The 23,056-nt window shown below is 43.5% G+C and overlaps 3 protein-coding genes and 1 non-coding gene across 19 annotated transcripts in view; 2 read left to right on the forward strand and 2 right to left on the reverse strand.

Moving 5' to 3' along the window:
• Nucleotides 1-19,095, forward strand: part of PHF20 (PHD finger protein 20) — a 104,718-nt gene extending 85,623 nt beyond the window's left edge. For 2 of the 4 annotated variants that reach the window (XM_039864229.1, XM_039864231.1), the window contains exons 14-18: nucleotides 1,922-2,021; nucleotides 4,886-5,081; nucleotides 10,143-10,536; nucleotides 12,331-12,514; nucleotides 16,572-19,093. In XM_039864229.1, the coding sequence (XP_039720163.1) occupies nucleotides 1,922-2,021; nucleotides 4,886-5,081; nucleotides 10,143-10,536; nucleotides 12,331-12,514; nucleotides 16,572-16,714 (1,017 nt within the window). In that variant the 3' untranslated portion in view covers nucleotides 16,715-19,093. Of the gene's footprint in view, nucleotides 1-1,921; nucleotides 2,022-4,885; nucleotides 5,082-10,142; nucleotides 10,537-12,330; nucleotides 12,515-16,571 lie in introns of all 4 variants that reach the window. The other 2 variants (XM_039864230.1, XM_039864232.1) reach the window with 2 other exon arrangements.
• Nucleotides 2,407-2,512, reverse strand: LOC120604248 (U6 spliceosomal RNA). Its single transcript, XR_005653281.1, has one exon. It is a non-coding gene; the product is annotated as a U6 spliceosomal RNA (small nuclear RNA).
• A 996-nt stretch (nucleotides 19,096-20,091) lies between the features above and the next one.
• Nucleotides 20,092-21,137, reverse strand: SCAND1 (SCAN domain containing 1). Its single transcript, XM_039864248.1, has 2 exons — nucleotides 21,004-21,137; nucleotides 20,092-20,896 (listed from the first exon to the last, which is right to left on the reverse strand). Exon 2 carries the CDS (start codon nucleotides 20,845-20,847, stop codon nucleotides 20,341-20,343), a length of 507 nt encoding a protein of 168 aa, XP_039720182.1. The 5' UTR covers nucleotides 20,848-20,896; nucleotides 21,004-21,137; the 3' UTR covers nucleotides 20,092-20,340.
• The window catches only part of CNBD2 (cyclic nucleotide binding domain containing 2), a 53,855-nt gene continuing 51,826 nt past the window's right edge, over nucleotides 21,028-23,056 (forward strand). For 4 of the 13 annotated variants that reach the window (XM_039864233.1, XM_039864235.1, XM_039864234.1 and 1 more), the window contains exon 1: nucleotides 21,028-21,176. In XM_039864233.1, coding sequence (XP_039720167.1) covers nucleotides 21,060-21,176 — 117 coding nt within the window. In that variant the 5' untranslated portion in view covers nucleotides 21,028-21,059. Of the gene's footprint in view, nucleotides 21,377-23,056 lie in introns of all 13 variants that reach the window. The other 9 variants (XM_039864237.1, XM_039864245.1, XM_039864239.1 and 6 more) reach the window with 4 other exon arrangements.

Raw genomic sequence — 23,056 nt, forward strand, 5'->3', positions numbered from 1 at the left:
ACTTGATAGTACCCCCTTTTGTTCTTTTTTTTTTTCTTCCAAATTTCCTGGCTATTAATTTTAAAATCTTTAAAAATAGCTTTTATCTAGTTCCAGAGCTATTCATTTATCATTTTATTAGCATTGCATTATTTTTATAAATTTACCCAGGGAGAAATGACATCCTTATGATAATGACTTGCTATCCAAGACTAAGGTATACCTTACCATTGACTTAAGTCTCTGTGTCCTTCAAATAGTATTTAAAATTTTTCTTCATAGGATCTTGCTTGTTTTATTCTTAGATAGTTTATCTTTTCTGTTATTCTTGTTAATTCTCAATTTAAACTTTTTAAAAATGAGTGATGTATTTTAGCCAGACCCACATGAAGAAAGTTATTTTGAAATTTTTCAACTTGGTTGTATTCGATTCAGTTGTGGTGCATCCTAGTTCTCAAGACACTTATAAAGTCATTGGTGAGAGAGACTTTATCATTCTTATTATGTTTTGTGCTACTAACTGCCTTTGTTGTTGTGCCCTCTTCTGAGCCTTAATTTCCTCATTGGAAATTGAAGAATCTGAATCAGAGCTTATATGAAGTCTCTCTTCCAGCTCTGCCCCGTTGATTATGATATGATCAGCTTTCTAGAGGGTTTGTATCTGCCCACGAAAGCACTCTTGATGCCAGGTACTATCTGACTCCAAGTGGCTGAAGACTGTCTTAGCTTTGGCCTTTTTGTCCCTTTTGGCCAGTCTGTGGCCAAATCACCTAATGCCACATACACTTAAAAATGGTTAAAATGGTAAATTTTATGTTATATATGTTTTACCTTCATCCCATGTCAGGAAGCTCTGAGCTGTTCACTTTCCAGAGCTCTCTGTTTGGTTGAGTATTTCAAGCTTTAGGGCCCTAGTTTGGAATTGCTTCAGTTATCTTACTATCTTTTGCCATCTGCTTTTCTTTCCATTTCCTCCTCTGGGCCCTTAGCCCTCAGGCTTACTATCCTTAGGACGCCCTCATCGTCTGCTCCTTTCTTTCCCTCTGTGCCTCCTGCTCTTCTCTTCCCTCTCCCCCTTCACTCTTTCCCAAGGAAGGTGATGAAGTCTAGACATTAAAAGAACTAGTTTTGCAAGTTCCTGGTTTATGTTCTGATCCGCCTTTGCCTCTCTTCAGCTGTGTGACCTTTGGTAAGGTTTAGAGAGAACAATGCAATATGTAGCACATGGCTACTCCAGGAGGTATCAGAATTAGCTTACCCATTATTAGCAAGTAGCAGGAGGCCCTTAATACATTAAAGCTGTGTTCTGGGCTCTGCAATAGGAGCTTTTACACATGACCCATTAATTCCTCATAAACAGCCCCCCCGTGGACAGTAGAAATAGTATCCCATTTGGCAGGTGGGGAAACTGAATCCCAGGATGGAGAAGTGACCTGTGCAAGGTTACACAGCTAATGGATGTCTGAGCCAGAATTCAAACTCAGGTTTTTGTCATTCCAAGTTAACCCGCCTCTAAGAACTTGAATAGTTTTTGTCCTCATAAAGTGATCAGAAAAATGAAAGCTTCTAGAAATGGGAGTGAAAACAGAGACCAGCACTGCTTAATCTAAATGTTCTTCTGTGCTATCCAGTACAGTAGCCACTAGCCTCATATGATTATTGAACACTTACGATATGTCCGGTGGGACTAAGGAACTGACTGAATTTTTAACTTAATTTGTTAATGTAAATGTGAAGAGCCACAGGTGGCTAGTGGCTGCCATACTGGTGAGTGCAGTTCTAGATGAGCGGTTGCAGCCCAGCTCCTGTGTCAGTCAGTTGGGAGTGCTCTCTCTCATTTCTCCTCTACCTCCCCCTGCTACCTCCCCCCACAGGCGGGTCTTATTTTTGGATGGAGGATACCTTCTGAGTTTAATTTTTATTGCTTCTTTAATTCTAACAGTGTGAAGAGTGCCAGTGCTGGCAGCATGGGGTCTGCATGGGATTACTGGAAGAAAATGTGCCTGAGAAATACACCTGTTATGTTTGCCAAGACCCTCCAGGTAGAGATGTTTGGAGTCAGGGATAATTACAGTATGTAGCCTTTTCCTTAGCACAGCACCTGTTTGTCAGCCTGAGTGTCTATGGTCTTGAGACTCTTCTTCAGCATCGGCTAGACTCTGACTCCTTCTCGCCTTTGTTGCTCACTCAGTTGGTGGCCAGTTGTCCTGAACTTAGCAGGAAGAGACCATGTTTGAAGAGGTTCATCTAGTAGAAGGCCTGGCCTTGAGCTAGGATTTTTTTAAATTGTAGTATAAATCATGTAATATAAGATCTATCCTCTTAACAGATTTTTAAGTGTATAGTACAGTATTGTTTATAAACTGAGCACAGTGGTAGACAGCAGATCTCTAGAACTTTTTCTTCTCGTATGACCGAAACCCTATAAAAACTATGGAACGCTCTACAGATTTGCTTGTCATCCTTGTGTAGGGGCTGTGCTAATCTTCTTTGTATTGTTCCCGTTTTAGAATATGGGCTGCCAGAGCAGCACCTTTTCCTTTTCTTGAGAGTTCATGAAGATGTGAGCTCTGTCCTTGGCTTTTCAGGACTGTTGGAAGGTTAGAAATGTGCCTCTGCTCCCTCTGGTGGCATTTGTCCTCCATTGCTTCATTGCCACCAGGAAGGGAGATATGCCCTAGAGGGAAGGAGGAAAAGTGTGGTTTCCAAGAGCCTGTCACCCAGAACAATGAATTAATTCCTTAGCAGGATCCCTTAGTTTCATTGTTCCATGGCCACAGAGCTGGCCTGTGGCTCTGGGGTGCCCCTTTCCAGTAGCCTCAGGGATGGATTATATATCTGTGGTTCTTGTCTTGCTATCAGTAGGGTGGTGACATCTTCTCCCTTTACCACCTGTAGGGTCTCCCCTCAGCTCTAGTCCCATGATCCCCTTACAGCTAGATAGTGCTTGAGAGTCTCTGCTTCTGTTGTTCCTTTTAGTCCTATGAGGGGCCTGATAGGAACTCCTATTCCCATTTTTGCTTATGAGAAAGAAATCGATGCTCAGGGATATGAGTGACTTTCCTAATCTCATGAAGCAAATTAGAATTGGAACTGGCTTGTGGAGCCAAATCTCTTGGTTTTGCTGGTTGTGTAGGGAAGGATTGGCTACCATAGTTCATTTTCCAGCAGGTTGGTCCCCTCAGGCATGATAACCTCTGTTGTGACACTGTCTCCTTGTGCTAAATTAGTCCATAGGCAGAAAGGAATATGCCTGTTTTCCCCTTTATCTCAAGGAGAGAATATGGTCAGAAGATTAGTCTATGAATCATAGAGTATTATTGATAGGCAGTATCTCAGAGACCACTTAATTCAGCCCCAATATTTGACAAGTGAGCAAATACAAGTCTAGCCGCGACATGACAGAAGATGAGAATTAGTGTCTCTGACCTTTGTCTTGTAAAACAGGGAGTGCTGCTCTGAATCCTGCTGCTCAGGCCACTCCTGCAGCAGCTGCCTCTGAGATTCCACACATATCCCAGGGGCTCATTCGGGTACTGTTTAAAAATCTCTTTTGTCTACTTTATTGTTCTTCATTCTTTCCCTCCACTTTCCCCTTTTTAGAAATCACACACACAATCTTCATTAAGTCCAGCACACTTTCTGAACTTTTATAACTGTAATTGCCAAGACTGTGAATAGATTCCTCCTCGAATTGAACACTCAATGTCTGTCACATTTATAGATTGTGTTTGACACTGCAGTGTCTTGGGCCAGAAGTTTAACCTAACAGATTTATTCTTTAAAGGTTACCTAAAGATATTTTTGACAAAATCAAGGTACATCCCCACCTCATGTCTTGGTAAAGCCAGAAAGAGCCCAAGACCTTGATAGGGTTATTTCAGGGTTTTTAGGTATTGGGAGGTGAACAACAGTTTGGTTGAAAGCTGTTCTCTGGGATTTTGGAGCAGGAAACACTGCCAAGTCACATGTGTTTTCAGCCCTTCTCAAGTGTCCCTGTAATGAACAAGACCACTGAAGCTGTCCAGTTCATCTGTTGTTGTAACAGATGGGAAACAGAGGTCCAGAGAAGGGAGAGGGCCTGATCATTATTTAGTTTGGTGGTAGGTGACAGCTGGAGGGGAACGTGGGGCTTTTTTCCATTTGAGATATCCATTTGAGATGCCTTTTGCCAGGCACTATGAACAAGATGGTTTCTACTCTTCTGGCTCTTAGTGGAGTTGGGGCCAGAAACCGATGTCAAAATAAGTCAAATAAATAAGAACTTGTTAGATAGGGATAAATGCTGTGAGGGGGCCAAAGTGAGCAGATAGGGAACGACTAGGAAGCACTGAAGAGGCTCTCTTACTTTGGGAGATGACAAAAGGCGTCTCTGAGGAGAGATGGTAAGGAGCCAGTCCTACAAAGGCCTTGGGGAATAGTGTTCCAGACAGAGGGGGTGCTAGAGCAGAGACCCTACGACCAGAAAAAGCTTGATGTGTTCCAGCAACTGAAAGAAGGCCGATGTAAGGGTGGGGCCAAGATGGCAGAAAGGAGCTGGGTCCTGCAGGTCTTATTAGGCTAGAGTTAGGGCTTTGGCCTTCTGTGTGTGGGAGGGCATCTTTGCAGGTCTTATGTAGGAGAGAGGATGATGCGATTTAAATTGAAGGAGGTATCCAGGTTCCTACCATACCTCTGGCCATTTCCAGGGATCAGGAAATTTACATTCCTTACAACTTTATCCCCAACACCTAGTAGGAAGCCTCACATATAGCAGATGCCAAGTAAATGTATGTTGGGTGAATAAATGAATAAAATGAACACACCAGTCCATCCTTCCAATAGTTTGTGTGATAACTGTACAATGATGAAATGGCCTAGGTTTCTTTTAGGTCGAGTATTAACTCTCGCATTGTCACTGTTTTAGGTCAGAGGCCTGGTTTCAAGTACTGGTATGACAAGGAATGGTTGACCAGGGGACATATGCATGGTCTGGCATTTTTAGAAGAGAACTACTCTCAACAGAATGCCAAGAAGATTGTGGCCACCCACCAACTTCTCGGTGACGTGCAGAGAGTGATTGAGGTTCTTCATGGCCTGCAGCTGAAGATGAGCATCTTGCAGTAAGTGTGGCACCGTAGCTTTGGGGGAAACGTCTGATTGGCATGGTCTAGGGGTGGAGTGGGGATAAATTTAAGAAATTGGAACACCTCAGAATCAATGATAACTTTACTAAACGAGACCTTTACTAAAAATTCTTTGTTGTATTTGTTATATTTGCATAAATTAACTTCACCCATTTTAAGTGTTCATTGAGTTTTGACATATGTATACACCCTTGCAGCCACCACTATAATTAAGATACAGTGTATGTATTTATAGTTGAGTTTGTTTTTTGTTTTAGTATACAGTTATGAGTTTTTTGTTTTTGTTCTTAAAATTGTGGTAAGATATAGATCATACAAAAATGACCATCTTAACCGTTTTTAAGTGTACAGTTTAGTAGTGTTAGGTTCATAAACTTTGTTGTGCAACCAGTCCCCAGAACTCTTCATCTTGTAAAACTGAAACTTTGTACCCGTTAAACAACTTTTCTCCATTTCCCCTCTCCCCAGTCCCTGGCAACCACCCTTCTACTTTCTGTCTCTATGAATTTGACTATTTTTGGTACTTCATATAAATGGAACCCTACAGTATTTCTTTTTATGACTGGCTCATTTCACTTGGCATAATGTCCTCAAGGTTCATGTATTTTGTTGCCTGTATTGAATTTCTTTTTAAGGCTGAATAATATTCCATTGTATGTAATACCACATTCTGTTTATCTGTTTATCCTAAGCATTCTTGATTGGTAAGCAAAGTAAAACTGAAAACTATTGGAAGAGGTGTCGGCAAGCCTGCTCTCTAGAATAGGGGTTGCTCACTAAACATGTCTCTTGACGGTTTGCTCATAACAGAAAAGTTTTAGGCCTTTTGGAGCTGGACTTCCGGCTTTTAGTGGCCAGAGTTTAGAGTAAAGTGAGTGTGAGTTCTCTTCTGTGGTTGCATTCTATATGTCAGGTGACCCAAGTTCAGGTAAGCTCTGAGAAAGACATGCACCTTTTATTTAGGGACTGTTGCCTTTTATAACCTATCCCTACTTTACCGTATCGGGTAACTGGACCTTGAGTGGGGCAGCCACTCTCCCACGGTTTCCAGGGGTAGAGCCAGTCCTGGCTCCTGGCAAGTACTTGTCCCTAACCTTTCTAACTGCCTCTCAGCGGTTCCATGAGTTTTCTTTTGGTATTAGCATAGTCTATGGTGGGGACAGCTTCTCTTCTGTAAAAATCTCTTTGTAAGTTCTCCCATGAGCCTGCCCATAGGGTGCCATTTTACTTAAGTCACCAACAATGACAAACTAGTTCCCCGAGTGAATCAGATGTGACAGGACACTCTCTGACAAGGTTTTCTTTGCGCTGACTAGCCCTGGAGGCCTCTTGTCGTCAAGCAGAGGGTCAAAGCCCTGAGATGGCAGAATGAGGGTCTTTTTTCTCTTACAATCTAGCATACAGAGGCCTGCCATAAAGTGCTGGCATGACAAAGAGTGGTTGAGCAGGGCACATTCAGCAAGGGTATATATTGGCTTGGGTAGAAGTTAAGCTGTTATAGCAAAGACCCTAAAAATAGAGGCTAAAACAAAATAGAATTTTCTTTCTCACATAACATGGTTCAGGGGTAAGCAGGAGTCCAGGCCAGGTAGGTAACTTTTCTCCAGGATTCCATCTAGGGACTTGGCACCTTGGGTTCCTTCTGTCTTAATGCTCTGGCATTCCATTGGGATTATCATCATCTGCATGGTTGAAGCAGTCTCATCTGTACCTCCACTCTGCTCCAACCCCCAGGAGGGGGAAAGGAGAAGAACGGGGAGCAAGTGGTTTCCTGGACACACCTAACTGCAGGCGGCCATGTGCTCTGCTGAAACTCAGTAGTGAGGGTGGAGGTGGGTGTAAGAGAACGGGAAGGTAGTTGCTGGGGGGAAATTAGCCATTATTGTGACAGTATCTGTTGAGGTAAACTGAATGAAGTGACAGCTCTGGATATGATGTCAGAAACTAGCTATTTTCTTGCATTTTATAAAATTGGAAAACTTTACTGCATTTTAACCAAATGAATTAATGAGATGCCAGAAATTAACTGGTAGGTGGAAGGTGGTCCATGTGAGGGCCTAAGAAAAAGCTCAGGTTTTGCTTTTGATTGTGAACTTTGCTATATATCTTTTCATTTGAGGATTCAGTCAGCTGGTGTTCTCTTTCTTCTCACTGTCAACGATCCCCATTGAGATCCTTCATCTTTATAGCAGTGATTTTGTACTGGAAGAATTAAATGTGACTTCTCTGAGCAATTCAGAAGAGGGTCTGGGGGGATCTTTTTAGTCATTTTTTATGGAAGAAAGATCCTGGGAGAGGGGAGGTGGTCCCAGTATGTTTGTGTACACATAGGTGGTCTCTGCTGTCATAGTCTCTGGGTCTTCATTCTCAAATATTGTTCCTAAATGGCCTGGCCGATTTATTTTCAAAGGCAAACAATAAAACTAGGAATAACTTCAGAACATCTGTTGTTATTTAAAAAGTAGCATGCATGGCTGTGCATACCTTCTTCATGATTGGCAGGGCTTACAAGGAAAGACCAGGGTTGTCCTTGTGTGGAAAAGTAGTAGTTGGGGCTTCAGATCTTATCTGGGAGAATGAAACTTATAGGAAGGAGGGATCAAACACTTTTGTGATTCTTATGCAAGAGGAGGTCTATACTGGGGGGGGGGGTAGGTGTGTGTGTGTGTGTGTGTGTGTGTGTGTATATATATGTTTTACATTAAAAGATTTCAGACTTACAGTGGACCTGAAAGTTAACAATGACTCCCATTTCCCCTGATGCAGTTATGATTTCAGAGGTGTGTCTGGGGCCTGGGGTTCCTGGTATAGGTTGTGATACCCTGTAAGAACTGGCCCAGGGGCCCAGGCTGCCATGATGCCGATTGTTTCCTCTCCTTCCCCAGTGGATAGGAGTTGTATTGGTACTGGGGACTGCTGGAGTGAGAGAGCTGATAGTCGGTGGATAGTTGTAGCCACCTTGGGTGGAGAATTGTAGGTTCTGTAAGGTCACTCCATGCCTTCCTATTTATGACCTATTCCACTTTTGCAAGAAGGCTTCAGTAAAGTGTGCATTGGGGGTACCCATGTGTGGGAGTTGCTGGTGAATTAAGCTTGTGGTTTCCTGCTTATCTGGTTTCAGTGTTTCTCACCTGGGGCTGGGAAAGTACTGTTGACAGTTATCCCATGGGATAATTCTCTGTGTGAGATTGTCCTGAACATTACAGGATGTTTAGCATTCCTGGATTCTATGGACTAAATGCCAGTAGTAGCCCTCATCATTGTGACAATCTGAAAGGCCCCCACACGTTTCTACACACCTGCGAACCAAATGTGGGTAGCACCTGTCTGTCTTCCCACTTGTTTCCCAGCACTCCCTGGAGGACACTGCCCTCCCAGCTGGGAACTGCTGGTAGCAGATGGACCTTAGCCAAGAAGCCCAGTTTTTCTTTCTCCCGCATCTCCACCATCTTTCTCTCTCTTCTTTACTTTCTTTCTTTTAGTGATCAAAGGTTTGGAAGCTCCAGGTGGTAAAGAAGAGTTAAAAGGTGAAGTTTATCTACAATAGTAGCTTTAACCTGTTTCCCATTTGCCCTGAGAATACTCGCCGGCAGTGCTTGTGGCTGCAGCATTTACCCCGAGATAACTCGCAGATTATAGTCCTAACCTTACCCCCAAGTTTGCCACAAAATAGCTCATTATTATGTGGCAATATTATTATTTTCGTATCACTTTAGTATATTGATAATCTTTGGAAACAAATGACATCATTCTATTTATAACATTCTGTTTTTAGTAGTGGTATTTCCATTTACAAAATACAGTTATTCTCTGTCGCTGAAAATGTCAAATCCTAGATGTTCCACTTCGTGTTGTTCCGTGCTTTGAAATTTACCACACGAAAGAGAATTATTAAATACTGATCATATACATTTCTGTTACGTTAGGATTAGAGACAGATTCTGTTTAGAAATAACTTCAAGAACAGTTTTTATGCTTTATTTTCACATTGAAAACCAGATTTGCTTCAGCCTCAGAGAGCATGTTTATGTAAAATTAACACTGGCAGTGAGCTGCACTTTTTTTTCTAAATGGGAAATGGGTTAAAACTTAAATATATATATGTATATATATATCCCAGAGTAAGAAATACATTTTCTATCACTCACATGTTTAAAACTGAAACTAAAATTTCACAAAACACCTACTCTGACTTTGATATTTTCTGTTCTATATTCTATTTTCCCTTTTTTACAATTGATTCAATAAATTAATTTAGTGACCCTCGATTGGGTTAAAACTCAAACAGTGAATGAATCTGGGAAACTCTGAAGTCATATACAGTTTTATGTGCATATACATGTTAGGCAGTGCTTTGAACAGATTCTCAGAAGAGTTTATGGCTCAAAAGATCAGAATCCTTGTTCTTTAGTAAACTTTTCTCTTTGGTGAGAGTAGATTTTAGAAGAATTTTTAAAAATTTTATTATTAATGGCCTATAGATAGATGACTTTTGATTTTATTTTTCTCCCCTCTTTGGATCATCATTGCATTATTGTAATTGAGTATCATTGCATGCCAGGGTTATCGTGACTTGTTTATTAATAAATTATGGTTATTTTTAGTCATATTTGAAGAATATTTTACTGCCAACAATGTACTTCTATTCAAATTAATTCACTTAATCTTTATTAAACTCAGTGGTCGATGGCAGACACATGGTTAGCCCAGTTTTACAGAGGAGGAATCAAGAACAAGGCTGGCTGAGTGACTCATCCCAATTGCACTGCTAATCAGTAGTAGCTGAGTTGAAATGCAGTCAGGCCTTCTGACTGTAGGTCCAGTCCCACTCACTGCAGGTGTGCACAGTGGGAGCCTGCCTGGGGCTGGTCTCAGAGACTCTGAATTTTTATTCTCTCTTTGCTTGGCAAAGAGTGAGTTGTGATCACATGGCCCAGGTGGGAGCTCTTCTTCCTATGGGGAGAGTGTTGGGAACTGAAAGCCCCTGAAGTGGTTCCAGTTACTCCAGAGCCCTTTCTGTGTTTGCCCTCCCCACAGGAGCAAGGAGCATCCTGATCTGCAGCTGTGGTGTCAGCCTTGGAAACAGCACTCAGGGGACGAGAAATCTCATTCCAAACACATCCATGTTGCTGAGGCCAAGAGCAAGGAGGAAGCCCCAAGCTATAGAACTTTGAATGGGGCGGTGGAGAAGCCCCTGCCCCGATCTGTGGAGGAGTCCTACATCACCAGCGAGCACTGCTACCAGAAGCCCCGCACCTATTACCCTGCTGTGGAGCAGAAGCTGGTGGTGGAGACCCGGGGCTCTGCCCTTGATGACGCAGTCAACTCCCTCCACGAGAATGGTGATGATTCCCTCTCCCCGCGCCTGGGCTGGCCTCTAGACCAAGACAGGAGCAGGGGCGACAGTGACCCCAAACCCAGCTCCCCAAAGGTATGTGGCTCACTTGTGCTTGTTCAGTGCTTGTAAGTCCTCCTCCTAGGGTTAAATGTTCTATGGAAGATGATTATTATAAAATTGTATTTATTGTAAAACTGTATTTAAATTTGCTTATCATGGGTGTTTGTGGTCTGTTAAAATGGGTGCAAAATCAGGAGAGCCCATTTAAACTAAAGATCTTGCTTCTGGGAAGCACCTACGAAATGGCATAGTCAGTAGGGGTAGGGGTGGGCAGGTGGGAAGTAGCAAGGAGAAAAGGGTTGCATGGGACTTGATGAATGGAACTAAGTTAAGAAAATGAGGTTTTCCTGTAATGCAACTTACATTATAATTGCACCTAGGTGTTAATTCTTAGCATGAACAAAAGATGTCAAGTGTTGTGTTAGGCATAAGTTTTTCAATGTAATTCTGTGATAGCTTTACTTTGACTTTTAACTTCCCAGACCTGACATAAGAATAGTCTGTTTTATCAAAATATTTGCAGATTTACCAGTTTTCTCAAGTTTTCCCAAGAGTCTCAGTTTGTCTGTCTCTGTCTCTCTCTGTCTCTCTCTGTCTCTCTCTGTCTCTCTCTGTCTCTCTCTGTCTGTCTCTCAAGTCATTCTCTTCTGGAGCCTGCTGTGTCACCTCTTGCCAAAGTTGTCATTTTTAACTATTCACTGGTCTTGTTCAGCCATGTTCTCAGGTGTCAGGCTGTGTGATTTTGAGAGCTTCTCTATCCTTGTTCTTACTTTCACAGACTTTATTCTGTGGGTTGGTATCACCATCATTAGATACGATGCCGTATATTGCTAAGAGCATTCTAGATTATAAGCCCCTCAAGGGTGGGTGGGCATCGTACCTCATTCAGCCTGTGCCCTTGCCAGTATCTAAACAGTACTGGGCAAGGCTGGTAAGGACAGTCTTTGCAGAGAGACCCAATTTCAAGTCTCAACTCAGACATTTACTGTGTGATTCTGAGTGGGTCACTTTACCTCCTTAGATATGTCCCCTCACCCAAATGACAGTGCCATTTTAGTTATTGTGCAGTGTATCTGTGAAAAGCTCGCAGCACATGGCTTTGTACACAGTAAGTTCTAAAATATTAGCTAGAATCTATTTCATTTCAAATGAACAAATGAAAGGTTGAGATCACAAACCCCAGAAAAGGTTTGTCCTCCTAGGCATATTTCCTAGCAGCATCTGGCATATAATAAAAATTTAGAAAATAGTGGGCCTAAACAAGGCAGCCAGAGTTAAAAATTTCTTTCATTGATGGCAGGTTGGCTATAGGCTGGCAACTGTATTTTGTAAACCTTACCCCATTTCATCATCACAAACCTTTAAAGTAGATTTTACTATTTCCATCTTTCCTATGAGGGAACAGGCTCAGAGAGGTTCACATAGTCAACAAGACACAGAGCTAGAACTTAAAACTAATTTGTCTGACTTCCATATACGAATGTTTATCTGTACTTGCCCTGGTCTACTCTGGACTCAGGGCTCTGGAAGCCATTCCGTGGCCTATTTCAGGCCGCAGGCATCGGGCCAGTTACTGGAAAGCAGCTGTGGGGTCTTCTGAGCCAGACGTCTGTGCTGCCCTCAGGTGGTTGCAGTTGGTATAGCAGGGACGCTTCTGCCCAGTGCACAAGAGAGACGGAGGAAATGGGAGAGATGGAGGAAAGCGAGGCAGAGATTTGGAATGTACAAATTGCAACTGGTTTTTCAGATAGTTGCAAACACTGGCTGGTTGGAGAAGGAGATGGGAGCTGTTTCTATTAAGTGACTTAAATGTTATTGCATCCCCAGGTGAGGGACTATGTCTCCAAAAAAGTCCTACCAGAGGAAGCACCTGCTCGGAAGCTGCTGGACAGAGGTGGAGAGGGGCTACTGAGCTCCCAGCACCAGTGGCAGTTTAACCTGCTGACCCACGTGGAATCGCTTCAGGATGAAGTCACGCATCGAATGGACTCCATTGAGAAGGAGCTGGATGGTAGGGCTCCCTCCCTGGCTCTCTGCCTGTTGGCAGGCACTGTGAGCCCACCAGGATGAGATGCTTTCTGAACCCCCCGAATCTAGTTCTCCAGGGACAGCCGTATTCTTGTCTTTTCTTCTTTTCCGTCTCACGCACTTCCATTCTCCCCTGAAGATGGGCAGGCCTTACTTGGAGTATTTATCGGGCACTTCTAAGGTCTGCGTAATGTCAGGGGTCCTGCCTCACTTCTGCAAAGGAGAGTGTGCAGAAGAGCAGCTGATCTCTGCAGGCAGTGTGCAAGCTGAGCAAATCTTTACTAACCAAGTTCTTAATTGAGTTTTTAGGATATCCGAGGATTAATCTGAAAAAAAAAAAATAACACCTTTTATTTCAGCCTTTGATAAAATCTAAAATGAAGCCTTCTTCTCTTTATCAGTAGGGATGTAAGAACTCGACTGAGTCATCTGCGTAGCCCCTGGGTACTTCTCCCAGATATCAGTGGTAACAGATGGGCTTGGAGGACAGAACGCGTGATGATGTAGTTCATGTTCAGTTTCTTTTGATCCCCAGGAAGTTGCCAGTTTGGTTTTTGAAGACAAAATTCCTTCTTGATTATTCTCTTATTTCCTAATTATTTGTTTTCATCCTTAAAATGGAGACTGATTAAGAAATGTTCTGTTTGAGGACTCTGAGTGCAGTCAAGCTGTTAATTACTTTTATTGAGGATATAACATACTGAACATGAACAAATTTAGAAAAATGCCATTTGCTACACAAACTAGGGTCACAAGGTTTGGCCAGGACTTGTGAATGGCCTTGGCCATGCCAGGGGAGAACTGTGAGGGAAGCAATAACAGGGAGGCCTCCTGGAACTGCTGGGACTGAAGCAGAGCCTTGAGGAGAGAATTTTCTGCTGGAGAGGGGGTGACTCAGAGTGGATGATATGAAGACTGCTTGTACTGGAAAAGGGATTGCTCTGTTGGAGGACAGAAAGAGAAAGAGAGACAGACCTACATGCCGTCATGCGTGTGTCCTGCCCCTGAGGCAAACCTGAGGCTGAGGCAGTGGGAATAGAGGGCTAATCTAGGGTCTCTTGTGAGGGCATTTCTGGAAGTGTGAGTGTTTCTCTTTTACTTCTAAAAGGTTTGCTTGGTCTCCTTAGAATTGTAACTGATGCCACTGTCTGTGAAAACCGTATTAGATTGCTAAAAGGATCAAATGCCAGACTGAAAATTGTAGGTTTTGAGAGAATGGCAGTAGGAGTGGCTCTGGGTCCCTAAGAGGAGGCTTAGCACCATGGAAACAAGATTTACATTTCGTTGTGGCCAAAGGAACCTTCTGCCCTTAGGGGAGAAGTCGGAGCCTAGCTGCTTATTCACTGCCTTACTCTTCCTGCCCTGCTTGAGCTGCCCCAGGCCTGGGCTCACCCAGTGTGGCAAGGATCATAAACCCGGGCTTCCCCTCTGTGGCCTCCCAGAGGACCCCTTCTGTGTCCTGCTGATTTGGGGCCACATACTCTGTTCATGTTCTCATACTCCAGGCCTTGAGAGGTACCAAGCATGAAAATCAGTTATAAAGTTTAAAGGTTTTTAGTTAAACAGACTTTTGCATTGTGTTTAATTAATTCATTAGAATCCCCTTTTACTTCTACTACAGTAGAGAGTGAACTCTTCGGTTCATCTAAATACCATCAAGATAAGCAAAGTTTATATAGGAATTTGGGTACAATATTGTTTTTTAAAAAGCCTAGTAAGCTGTTATATTGACTGATACATATTTTAAAATGTCATTGTTTTAATATTAACCATTATTTAATAATTTATGTAGTTGTATGAACAGTATTATAAAACTAAAAGACAAAAGGTATTTAATGACCATGAAAATACTGAATCTTTTAGCATTAAAAATACTATTTTAAGAAAATATATTACTTTATAGAGCACATTTGAAATGAAACCTTCTGCCTTGCTTGCTGTCATTTTACTGCTGAAAAGCTGTTGAGCTTCCTTAAAAGAGAAACTGAGGGTAGGGGTCCAGCATATGACATGGAGAAAAGGCTGGCCTGCTGAATGCTGGGGTCCAGAGGAGATGCTGTTGGTTCCCACAGTTCTGGGTCTGGTCTTCAGCCCTATAAACTAGAAAAGGTTTCCAGCTTAGAGACTCCAAACAGTGCTCTGAACCACGCTCAGACTCTTCTAGTTTGCACGCTGGCGCTCTTTCTCCCTATGCATGCCTCTTGGGTCACCACAGTTTTGGGAAATGTCTTTGGTGACATTCTGGAACCACATCTGTGGTAGTCATGGCGACCTTAAGAGAGGGGCCTCTCAGCAATTGTAGGAGCATCTCGCCAGGGATAGATTGGCTGACATTCTCTCTCTCTGTTGGAAGCAGCCCAGCCAGCCTTGACTGTGTCTTCTTTAGAGTCACCCAGATGGGCTCTTCTGGCATTGACTTTGGGTCTTTTCTTTGTTTATTCTTGTGCCCTTTTGCTGAGCAGTGCCCTGTCTCTTTCTAGTTTTTTTTTTTTTTTTTTTTTTAAGACTTAATCAGTGTATTGGAACTGGTGACTGTGGAGTTTTCCTTGCTCAGGTCACTAATCACTCTCATATGACATTGATTCTTTACTCTTGGTTTTCAAGTTCAAGTCTGAGAAGGCAGTGTTATTTTTCTTATTTTCAGATACTTGTTGGGATCAGGAGGAGGGAAGGTTCCTCCTCCTTGGAACCCTCAAATACCAGCAAGAAATCTGATAGAGGGAGGATGGTGAGCTCTGTGGAGCCCGAGCAGTCGGGGCATTCCGCCAGGCTATTCCTGCATTCTCTCACTGCCTTGGTTGAATGCCTGCTATGTTCCAGGCACAGCTGAGTGTTAGGGATATAATGGTGAGCAAGGCAGACTCGGCCTCTGCCTTCGTGGAGGCTGATCTCATGGTAAAGACAGATATTAATTAAATCATCCCATTATGTATGGTTACAAACTATGGTTAGTGCTCTAAAGGAGGAGAACATGTGATAGCACAGCACCCATAACACAGGGACCAGAGTGTAGAGTTGGGGAAGGCTTCTCTGAGAAGTAACTTGCAGGAAACAAAGGGTTTAGAAAGGTAGGAAAGATTGTGGAGGGCTGGGTCTGAGGAGGGGAGAGGATTGTGTGTGAGACTGCAAGCTGCTTGAGGAACAGGCATGGGGTGGGTCTTCCTCTTTCCGTACCTCTGGCTCCAGGGTCCAGAAGGTGCTCAGTATAGGTTGGAGCGTGGATTTAAAAAGCTACAGGCAGGCTGGGGCAAGCACAGGGCCTACCTGGAGGGGCCGGCTTTTGTCAGAGATGCAGAGTTCCAGGATGGCCTCTCCTCAAATGCCAGAGCTTCAGGGAGTGGCCTGGGTAAGAACAAACATCCTCTAGAGAAATCCCTGCTCTCAGAAGCATGACAGCTTTTTAGATATTGAACCAATTATAATCAAATGTGTTAGTACCTGGACATCTTACACCAAATATTTAAAGAGAAACTAAAATCAGAATATTCTGTGCTACCAATGATAGCAAATCAGAATTTATGGTGAAAAAAATAGACCTTTTCGAGTTCCTTTAGATTCTCATTTTTCTTAACAGGAGCCTAAAATACCAGGCTCTCTGATTTCTAGCATAGGAAACCCTTATAAAGATTGGGCAGTAACACTGAGAAAGCCTTTCTAGACTCTAGAGCCGCACTAATACAGTAGTCACTAGCTATGTGTGGCTGTTCAATTAAAATTGAATACAGTTTAAATTCAGTTCCTCATTTGCACTAGCCACTGTTTTAAGTGCTTGGTAGCCACATACAGCTAGTGGCTCCTGTATTAGACAATACAGACAGACCATTTCCATTGTCACAGAAAGTTCTTTTGGATTGTGCTGCTCTAATGCATTTGAGCTTTGTCCTAGGAGTAATACTTTGTAGAGAGGGTGATGAGTCATTGTTGCCTTTCTTCCTGCCTCCCATTGGGTGGTCAGATGGGATATGGTGCTGAAATTTTTGATGACAGTTTTACAAATCAAGTGTTGGAAACTCACAGGGTTGTCTCTCTTCTTCCTACAGTGTTGGAGAGCTGGCTAGACTACACCGGGGAACTGGAGCCCCCGGAGCCACTGGCCAGGCTTCCGCAGCTCAAGCATTGCATCAAGCAGCTGCTGACGGACCTGGGCAAGGTGCAGCAGATCGCGCTCTGCTGCTCAACATGAAACTGGGCACCCAGAACTAATGGGGGCAAAATCCTGGGGCGCATGCAGGAGGAACTTTGCGTATTTAAATAAACAAACCTAGCATGCTGAATGCACGTGACACCGACTGACTTCAGGGATCTGGGCAGGGGGTGTGATGGACATTGGACAAAGAGGCCGTTTTGGTTGCTGGAGGGCAGAGCACTCTGATCTCGAAGCTACCAAGAGGGTAGCAAATAGACTCTTGGGATTCCCTTCTTCTGTGCACATCGTTGGATGGAGTGAGTCTTTTTGCACAAACTTCACTTGAAATCGTGCCACCGATGATAAATGGAATGAGAGCCAAAAAGTTTCGTTGGAAACAGTTGTAAATTCGACTTGCAGCTTATTTAATTGACTTTTCTGTCAGGTTGGGGCACATGCCAAGCCTTTGGTTTCTGCCTGGCATGGATTTAGGTAGCAGGCGTCATTTTCATTTTTCCAGCTTCTTGGGAATGTCGTGATTTCACCATTCTGTGAAGGTTGGTAAGGAGCAGAGGCCTTGGCTGGCCTGCCTTCTCTTTAGGACTCTTCACTTTTCTCACATCTCTTGCATGACTTCATGGTACTGGGACAGGTTTTGTATGCTTTCATCCCAGAGTTGGCCGGGTTGTGTCTTTTGTAGCAGAGCCCATACAGCCTGTGGAGGAACTAGAATCTCACTGTAGTAAGAATCTAGGAGGAATGCGAACCTGAAGCGGGTGAGGTCTGGAATCCAAAGGACGTCGTTTTCTACCCACTTCTTAATATTGATAGCTTCCCAGGTCTATTTCATGTCCAAAAAATATTTCCCCAAATTTTGAACTCTTTCACTGTAAAGATTTGTTACAAAGAATGTGGTTTGGGGAATTACCTTATTTTATATTGTAAACAAACTTAAGATTCTACACGTGCCGCTTTCCTCCTTCTCTGAAGGGTGTATGTTCAGTAGTGGCATTTTCAGAATGGTTTTAATATACTTTAACACTTTACATTTCCTCTTTGTATTATTTTGTGAGATCAAGGTGATTATGCTGCTTAAGGTCCAGGTACAGTTTGTACCTTTAGAGACAATATTTGTTACTCTCATAGGTTACGGTTCCACGTGTAATTGCTATATTGGTGTTTTTCTTTACTAGGCAAAGTTAAAGAAAATGTTCCATGCTTTGAGGAGTGACCCGTTCACCATTTACTTTTCTTATCACTAAAGGCAAAAAAGCACAGTTGTCCATTAACACTCACAAGTTAATTATGGGTTTATGAATCTGTAATGTTTTATGCTGCAAATATTTACTATGTAAACGTGAAGTAGCCAATATCTCAATAGCAATGACAGTATCTCCAGCAATCTGTGGAATGGTTAGGTTTTTAAGGCATAGGTCATTGTGGTCGTGAAGGCCTCTGTACCAAGGTCTATTTCAGGGAATGCTGTCTAGTGCTTTGTTCACCATGTGATTATAAAACGAATTTAGGACAAGTTTACCTGCTGTAGCGTATCCATCAGAAGGAATACACGTAGCTATGACATCTATGGAAAAGCTGACACAATTCTTCTACAAGAGGCTCTTTCCCATTGCTAACAGTGTTTCTGGTCTGGGAAGAAACACTCAAGGAGTATGCATGGTATCTGTTTTGCATAATTTATCAGACAGCCTCATTATAAGAATTGTGTGATGTCTGAAAAGGGAAGAAACAGAATGGTTTTTTTGTTGCCACAGCTTTAAGGTATGATGACTCATTACTGATTTTTTCCCCTAAAAATAAGTTTGAGCGTCACATCCGGGGAAGCTGTAGCTTTAAGGTAGTCGATCTCATGTCTTTTTCAAAGATGGAAGCAGAAAGTGAATTACTCTAATTTTGCCCATTATTGGGTTTATTGTTTGTTTTGTGAAGAAATAATCTCCTTTCACTCATTGTGACTTTTGTCCTTAGGGAAGCAGGGATAGCTCCAATTTCTGATAACCTCAGTGTGCTTCCCTAATTTAAAGCCATGTTGAGGGGCTCCATCCTCATTGCTGGGTCAAGTTGAATTAACCCCAAGTTGGAGCACTGGAAATTGTTATTTGCAAATGTTACTGTTACCATTTAGAAGCACGTACACTACCTAAGTTTTCTTTTGAGAAAAACTATTCACCTTAAAAAAAAATTGCCTTGACAAAAACAGTTCTGGTTTGACTAATCATTTTGCTTAAGTCATGAGTATATGCAAGGTGGACCCTTGATGAGCCAACATTGCACTGTGGATACATATCTATGTTTACGCGCTATTAGAACAGAAGGCGCTGTATATAGAAATGTTGCTTTGAAGCAATATTTGCAAAACATGCAAACTTCTGTATATGTATTTGGAAAAAATAAAACAGGTTTTTGTTGCTAATGTTATGCTATTAAGTTCTCTATTAATGTGCATTGCTTTTCTATAAACATCTTTTAAAGAAGTCTAAACATTTTTACATTCTAAATATTTATCTTCTGCAAGGAGGCAGATGGATGCAAGCTCAAGATCCTAAATCCCAAGAAAGTATGCAAAATACTTTTGAATTCATTTGTCTGTCTTTAATATGCAAAAGTAAAATGCCCCACACTAGCCTCTAACCCAGTCTGGCTCACGCTTTGTAGTGTCAGCTGCAGGCTTATTATATTGACTATTGAAAGCAGTGCTGGGGAAGGCCGGTTTGGCTTTCCTTATTATTATTAAGATGGCACCCACTACAGATAGGACCCTTCTGAGACTAATCCAAACTGCCTACGGCGGAAGACTGAAAGAACAGAGTAGGTTCTAGATTTTATGGCAGTGCTTCCCTATTGCCAAATTCCTTCTTCTTTCTAAACAATTATGCTTATTAAAAAAAAAAAATGTAGGCAGTTGGAGAAATAAAAATGTGTAGCTCCAGCAATATAAAAAATCCATTAGTTCACACCAGCTCTGCTTAAGTACTTCTAGAGGCCTAAGATTTGGTAAGGAAGGCGAGTCTGGAGGTTTAAACCAGAGCTCACAAACAAGAACTAGCCTATCTTTAAGGACTTTCCCGGAACCTTATTAAAATAGCTCTAAAGTTTGGGCCTTTGGGGAAGCCTGTGCCCAAAGGGCCGGCGCATGGAATAAGTTGGTGGCAGCGTTGGTATGGAGCCAGCTATTTCCCTGCACGATCCTACAACCACCTAAAAGGCAAGACGTACCAATTTTTCTTTGAGGTACAAAAACAAGCTCAAGTTCTAGTGAGAGAGGGGCAAATATAGAACCCTCATCACAGACTCCTAATAAAGGACACCCAAGTGGGGTCTTTGGGAGCGCGCGAGGAAAACAGATTTCCCAGATGTATTGAAGACCCAGGCCTAATCAACACATAATGATCCAATGAAAGCCAACGAAGGCCAAGTGATTAGAAAACGAAGGTTTTATTCTCATGGGCCCAAGTTGGTTTCGCAACTAGCCAGAAAAGAGGTTGGAAATACGCTTGGAAAAATAAACCCAGTAAAGAACGAATGAAAGGGACACACCAGACTACAGGATGTGCCAGAACTCATTATTCATTAATGCGGAGTGGGGAGCCAGGCTCAGGTCCCCGGCCCCGATCATCGCTCCAGTCCAGGGAGCGCCCGGACCAGGCCACCCGCAGCTTCGCCGCTCAGCCGGTGATGCGCACATCCGTGCGGCGGCGAAGCCGTCGGGCCCGCGCCGCCTCCGGCAGGATGGCAAGCAGCTGCTCTTGCACCAGCATCTCCACGATCTGCTCCTTGGTACGGATGTCGGGTCGCAGCCACTGGCGGGAGAGCTCCCGCAGCTGCCGGAACGCCTCCCGTGGGCCCGCCGCGTCCTGGTAGCGGAACTGTCGGAAACGCTGGCGGAACGTCTCTGGGCCGGGCCGGGAGCCGCCAGAGCCTGGGGCGGGGCCCACGGATGAAGGCCCGAGAGCGAGCTCCAGGGCCGCGGAGGCCGCCGCGGGAGGTGGAGAGACCGCTTTAGGGACCGCGGCGTTTTGGCTGGAGGGTTCGGGGACAGGCGGTGGAGCCTCAGGAGTCGATGAAGAGCCCGCAGAGTTACGCTCCCGGTCTGAGCTCGGTCCAGCTTCTTCTTTGTCCTGTGGCGGCGCGGGGCTCCTAGGAGCCGCTAATACCGGCTCGGTCGCCACCATGACTCCGGCTCTGGGCGTCACTCTTTGTCCTGCGGCCTCAGCACTGCGTCTGCGTAGGGGCGGGGTGAGGAGGGATACGTTTCCAGGTAAATGGCAGAGCGCGCACCACCCGAACAGAGGCGGATGAGGGGCGGACCGAGAGAGCACACAGCTCACCTGCACCAGCAAAGCGCCTGGAGCCGACGGAAGCGGAAGTCTTCGCAGGCAGCTCTATGATGAGGTCGGCGCACGAACGCCCGGAAGCCGAGTCCCAGCTCGAGGAAGTGGCGCCCCCTCGCGTTCTCAAGTCGCGTGAGGAGGAGACTGCGAGCACGCTGTCCCGGTTTAATGTAAGCGTGAGATATCTTTGGGATGGTGGCGTCACGGTGCACGAGTTCGAGCCGGAGTCGGAGTCAGAGTGGGAGTCGGAGGAGGAGGAGCCAGAACCCAAAGTGGTTCTTACCCGCAGTGATCGCTTCAGCTTGCAGGTAGGTGACCGATGCGTATGTAACCTTGCGCGCGCACCTGCTTGATCCACGTTAGGATGTTGGTGAGCCGCAGGCTGGTGGGGGCTGGCGCCCGGCAGGTGGCGGGCGTGGTACAGCGGAGCGGCAGTCGGGCACTTGAGAGTGGGCACTCGAGAAACTTTTCTTGCGCCGTCAAAAGGAGAGGGCATTCCCGCCTTATTGAGAATAAGACAAAATATAACCTGTGTGTAAAATCCTCAACAAGCAGTGAAACTTGCCCTTCTTATTACAGAAAGAAAATGCTCACGAACTCTTTGCCATTATTATTTCTTGCGTGTCCTCTGAAAACAAGGGACAGGCGGCTCGTGGGTTTGGCGTTTAACGTCAGGATTAGTAAATACACTAAATGCGTTGCTCCTTTTGGTGGCCACTAGCCACATGTGCTTACTGAACCCTTAAAAGGTAGATATTTGGGATTGAGATGTGCCATAATCTAAAATACACACGAGATTTAGTACGAAAAAGTAATGCAAAATAGCTCAATAATTTTTTTTATTGATTACATTTTGAATGATGTTTTGCATATTTTGGGTCAAATAAAATATATTATTAAAATTAATCTCACGTGTTATTTTAGTTTTTAAATGTGGCTACTAGAAAGTTTTAAATTACATATACGGTTAATATTTTTCTATGGAATAGCCCTGTGCTAGCGTGTTGGTAAACTCCCCATTGCAGGGATTATTTGCCTTAGACCAGAGTTGTTGAGAGAATTAGATCAGTAAAGCCCTTGGAAAGAATGTTTGCTATCGTCTTCATTAGGTAAATTGTTTGCTATCTCTGAGCTAGTTTTCTTATCTGTAAAATGTGGATGTAACAGAATTTACCTCAGAGAAATTATGAGAATTCAGTGAGATGATGCAGGTACAAGCAGGTACCTCTGACAGCTCTTCAGTAAGTGATATATTCTGTTGGACAGGGAAATTAAGGCCCAGAGACAGACAGGGGTCCCATATGAAAAGTTTTGTATGGCTCCTGCAGTCCCTTTGAGTTCTGTGTGGAATGAGTAGACCTGTTTAACAGCCATCAATATACCAGTGGCCCTGATATAAAATTTGCTTCCCCCATAGGATGTGCTCTCTTCCAGAGTCTGGAAACCTTGAAAGTCATCGCAATGGGTCTTTAATGTTTTTTAGCTACTGCCATGTAAAAATTGAGAGATTTCACTTGCAATCTGGATTTCCAGATTCTATTGAAGAAATGGATGAGCTGGCCAACCGCAAGCTGGACAGGGGAGTGGGTGGGGCGTGGGGAAGGGATGAGAGCTGAAGTTGGAAGGTCAGTTGGAAGTTAAATCATAAAGAGACTAGAATTCCATGGTGAAAAATTGAATTCTTGTCCTCTTAGACAGGGAATGAATTCTTGTGGTACTTCAAATCATGGAAGAAATGGACTGGAGACATTCTGTGATTCCAAGTACCACAAGAGTTCATTACCTTTCCTGAGAGGACATTTTTTTCTCTCTCTGTTGGAATCATAGAATATAGAGATGGAAGGAGAGATCTTGGAGATCTATTAGATCTATTGGAATTGTGGAATGTTAGCATGGAAGGGGCCTTAGAGATTAAATCCAAAAATCGGATTCAGTTATTCTGAACTCTTTATGGGTCAATAAACCCCCAGAATCTGGAAAAAACAACAACGAAAGAAGTATATAAGTAATCCACTTACATACTTCTGCATACAATTTAAGGTAATTTCCA

The sequence above is a fragment of the Pteropus medius genome, unplaced genomic scaffold, assembly GCF_902729225.1.
Source record: "Pteropus medius unplaced genomic scaffold, Ma_sr-lr_union100, whole genome shotgun sequence".
Classification (NCBI taxonomy): Eukaryota; Metazoa; Chordata; class Mammalia; order Chiroptera; family Pteropodidae; genus Pteropus; species Pteropus medius.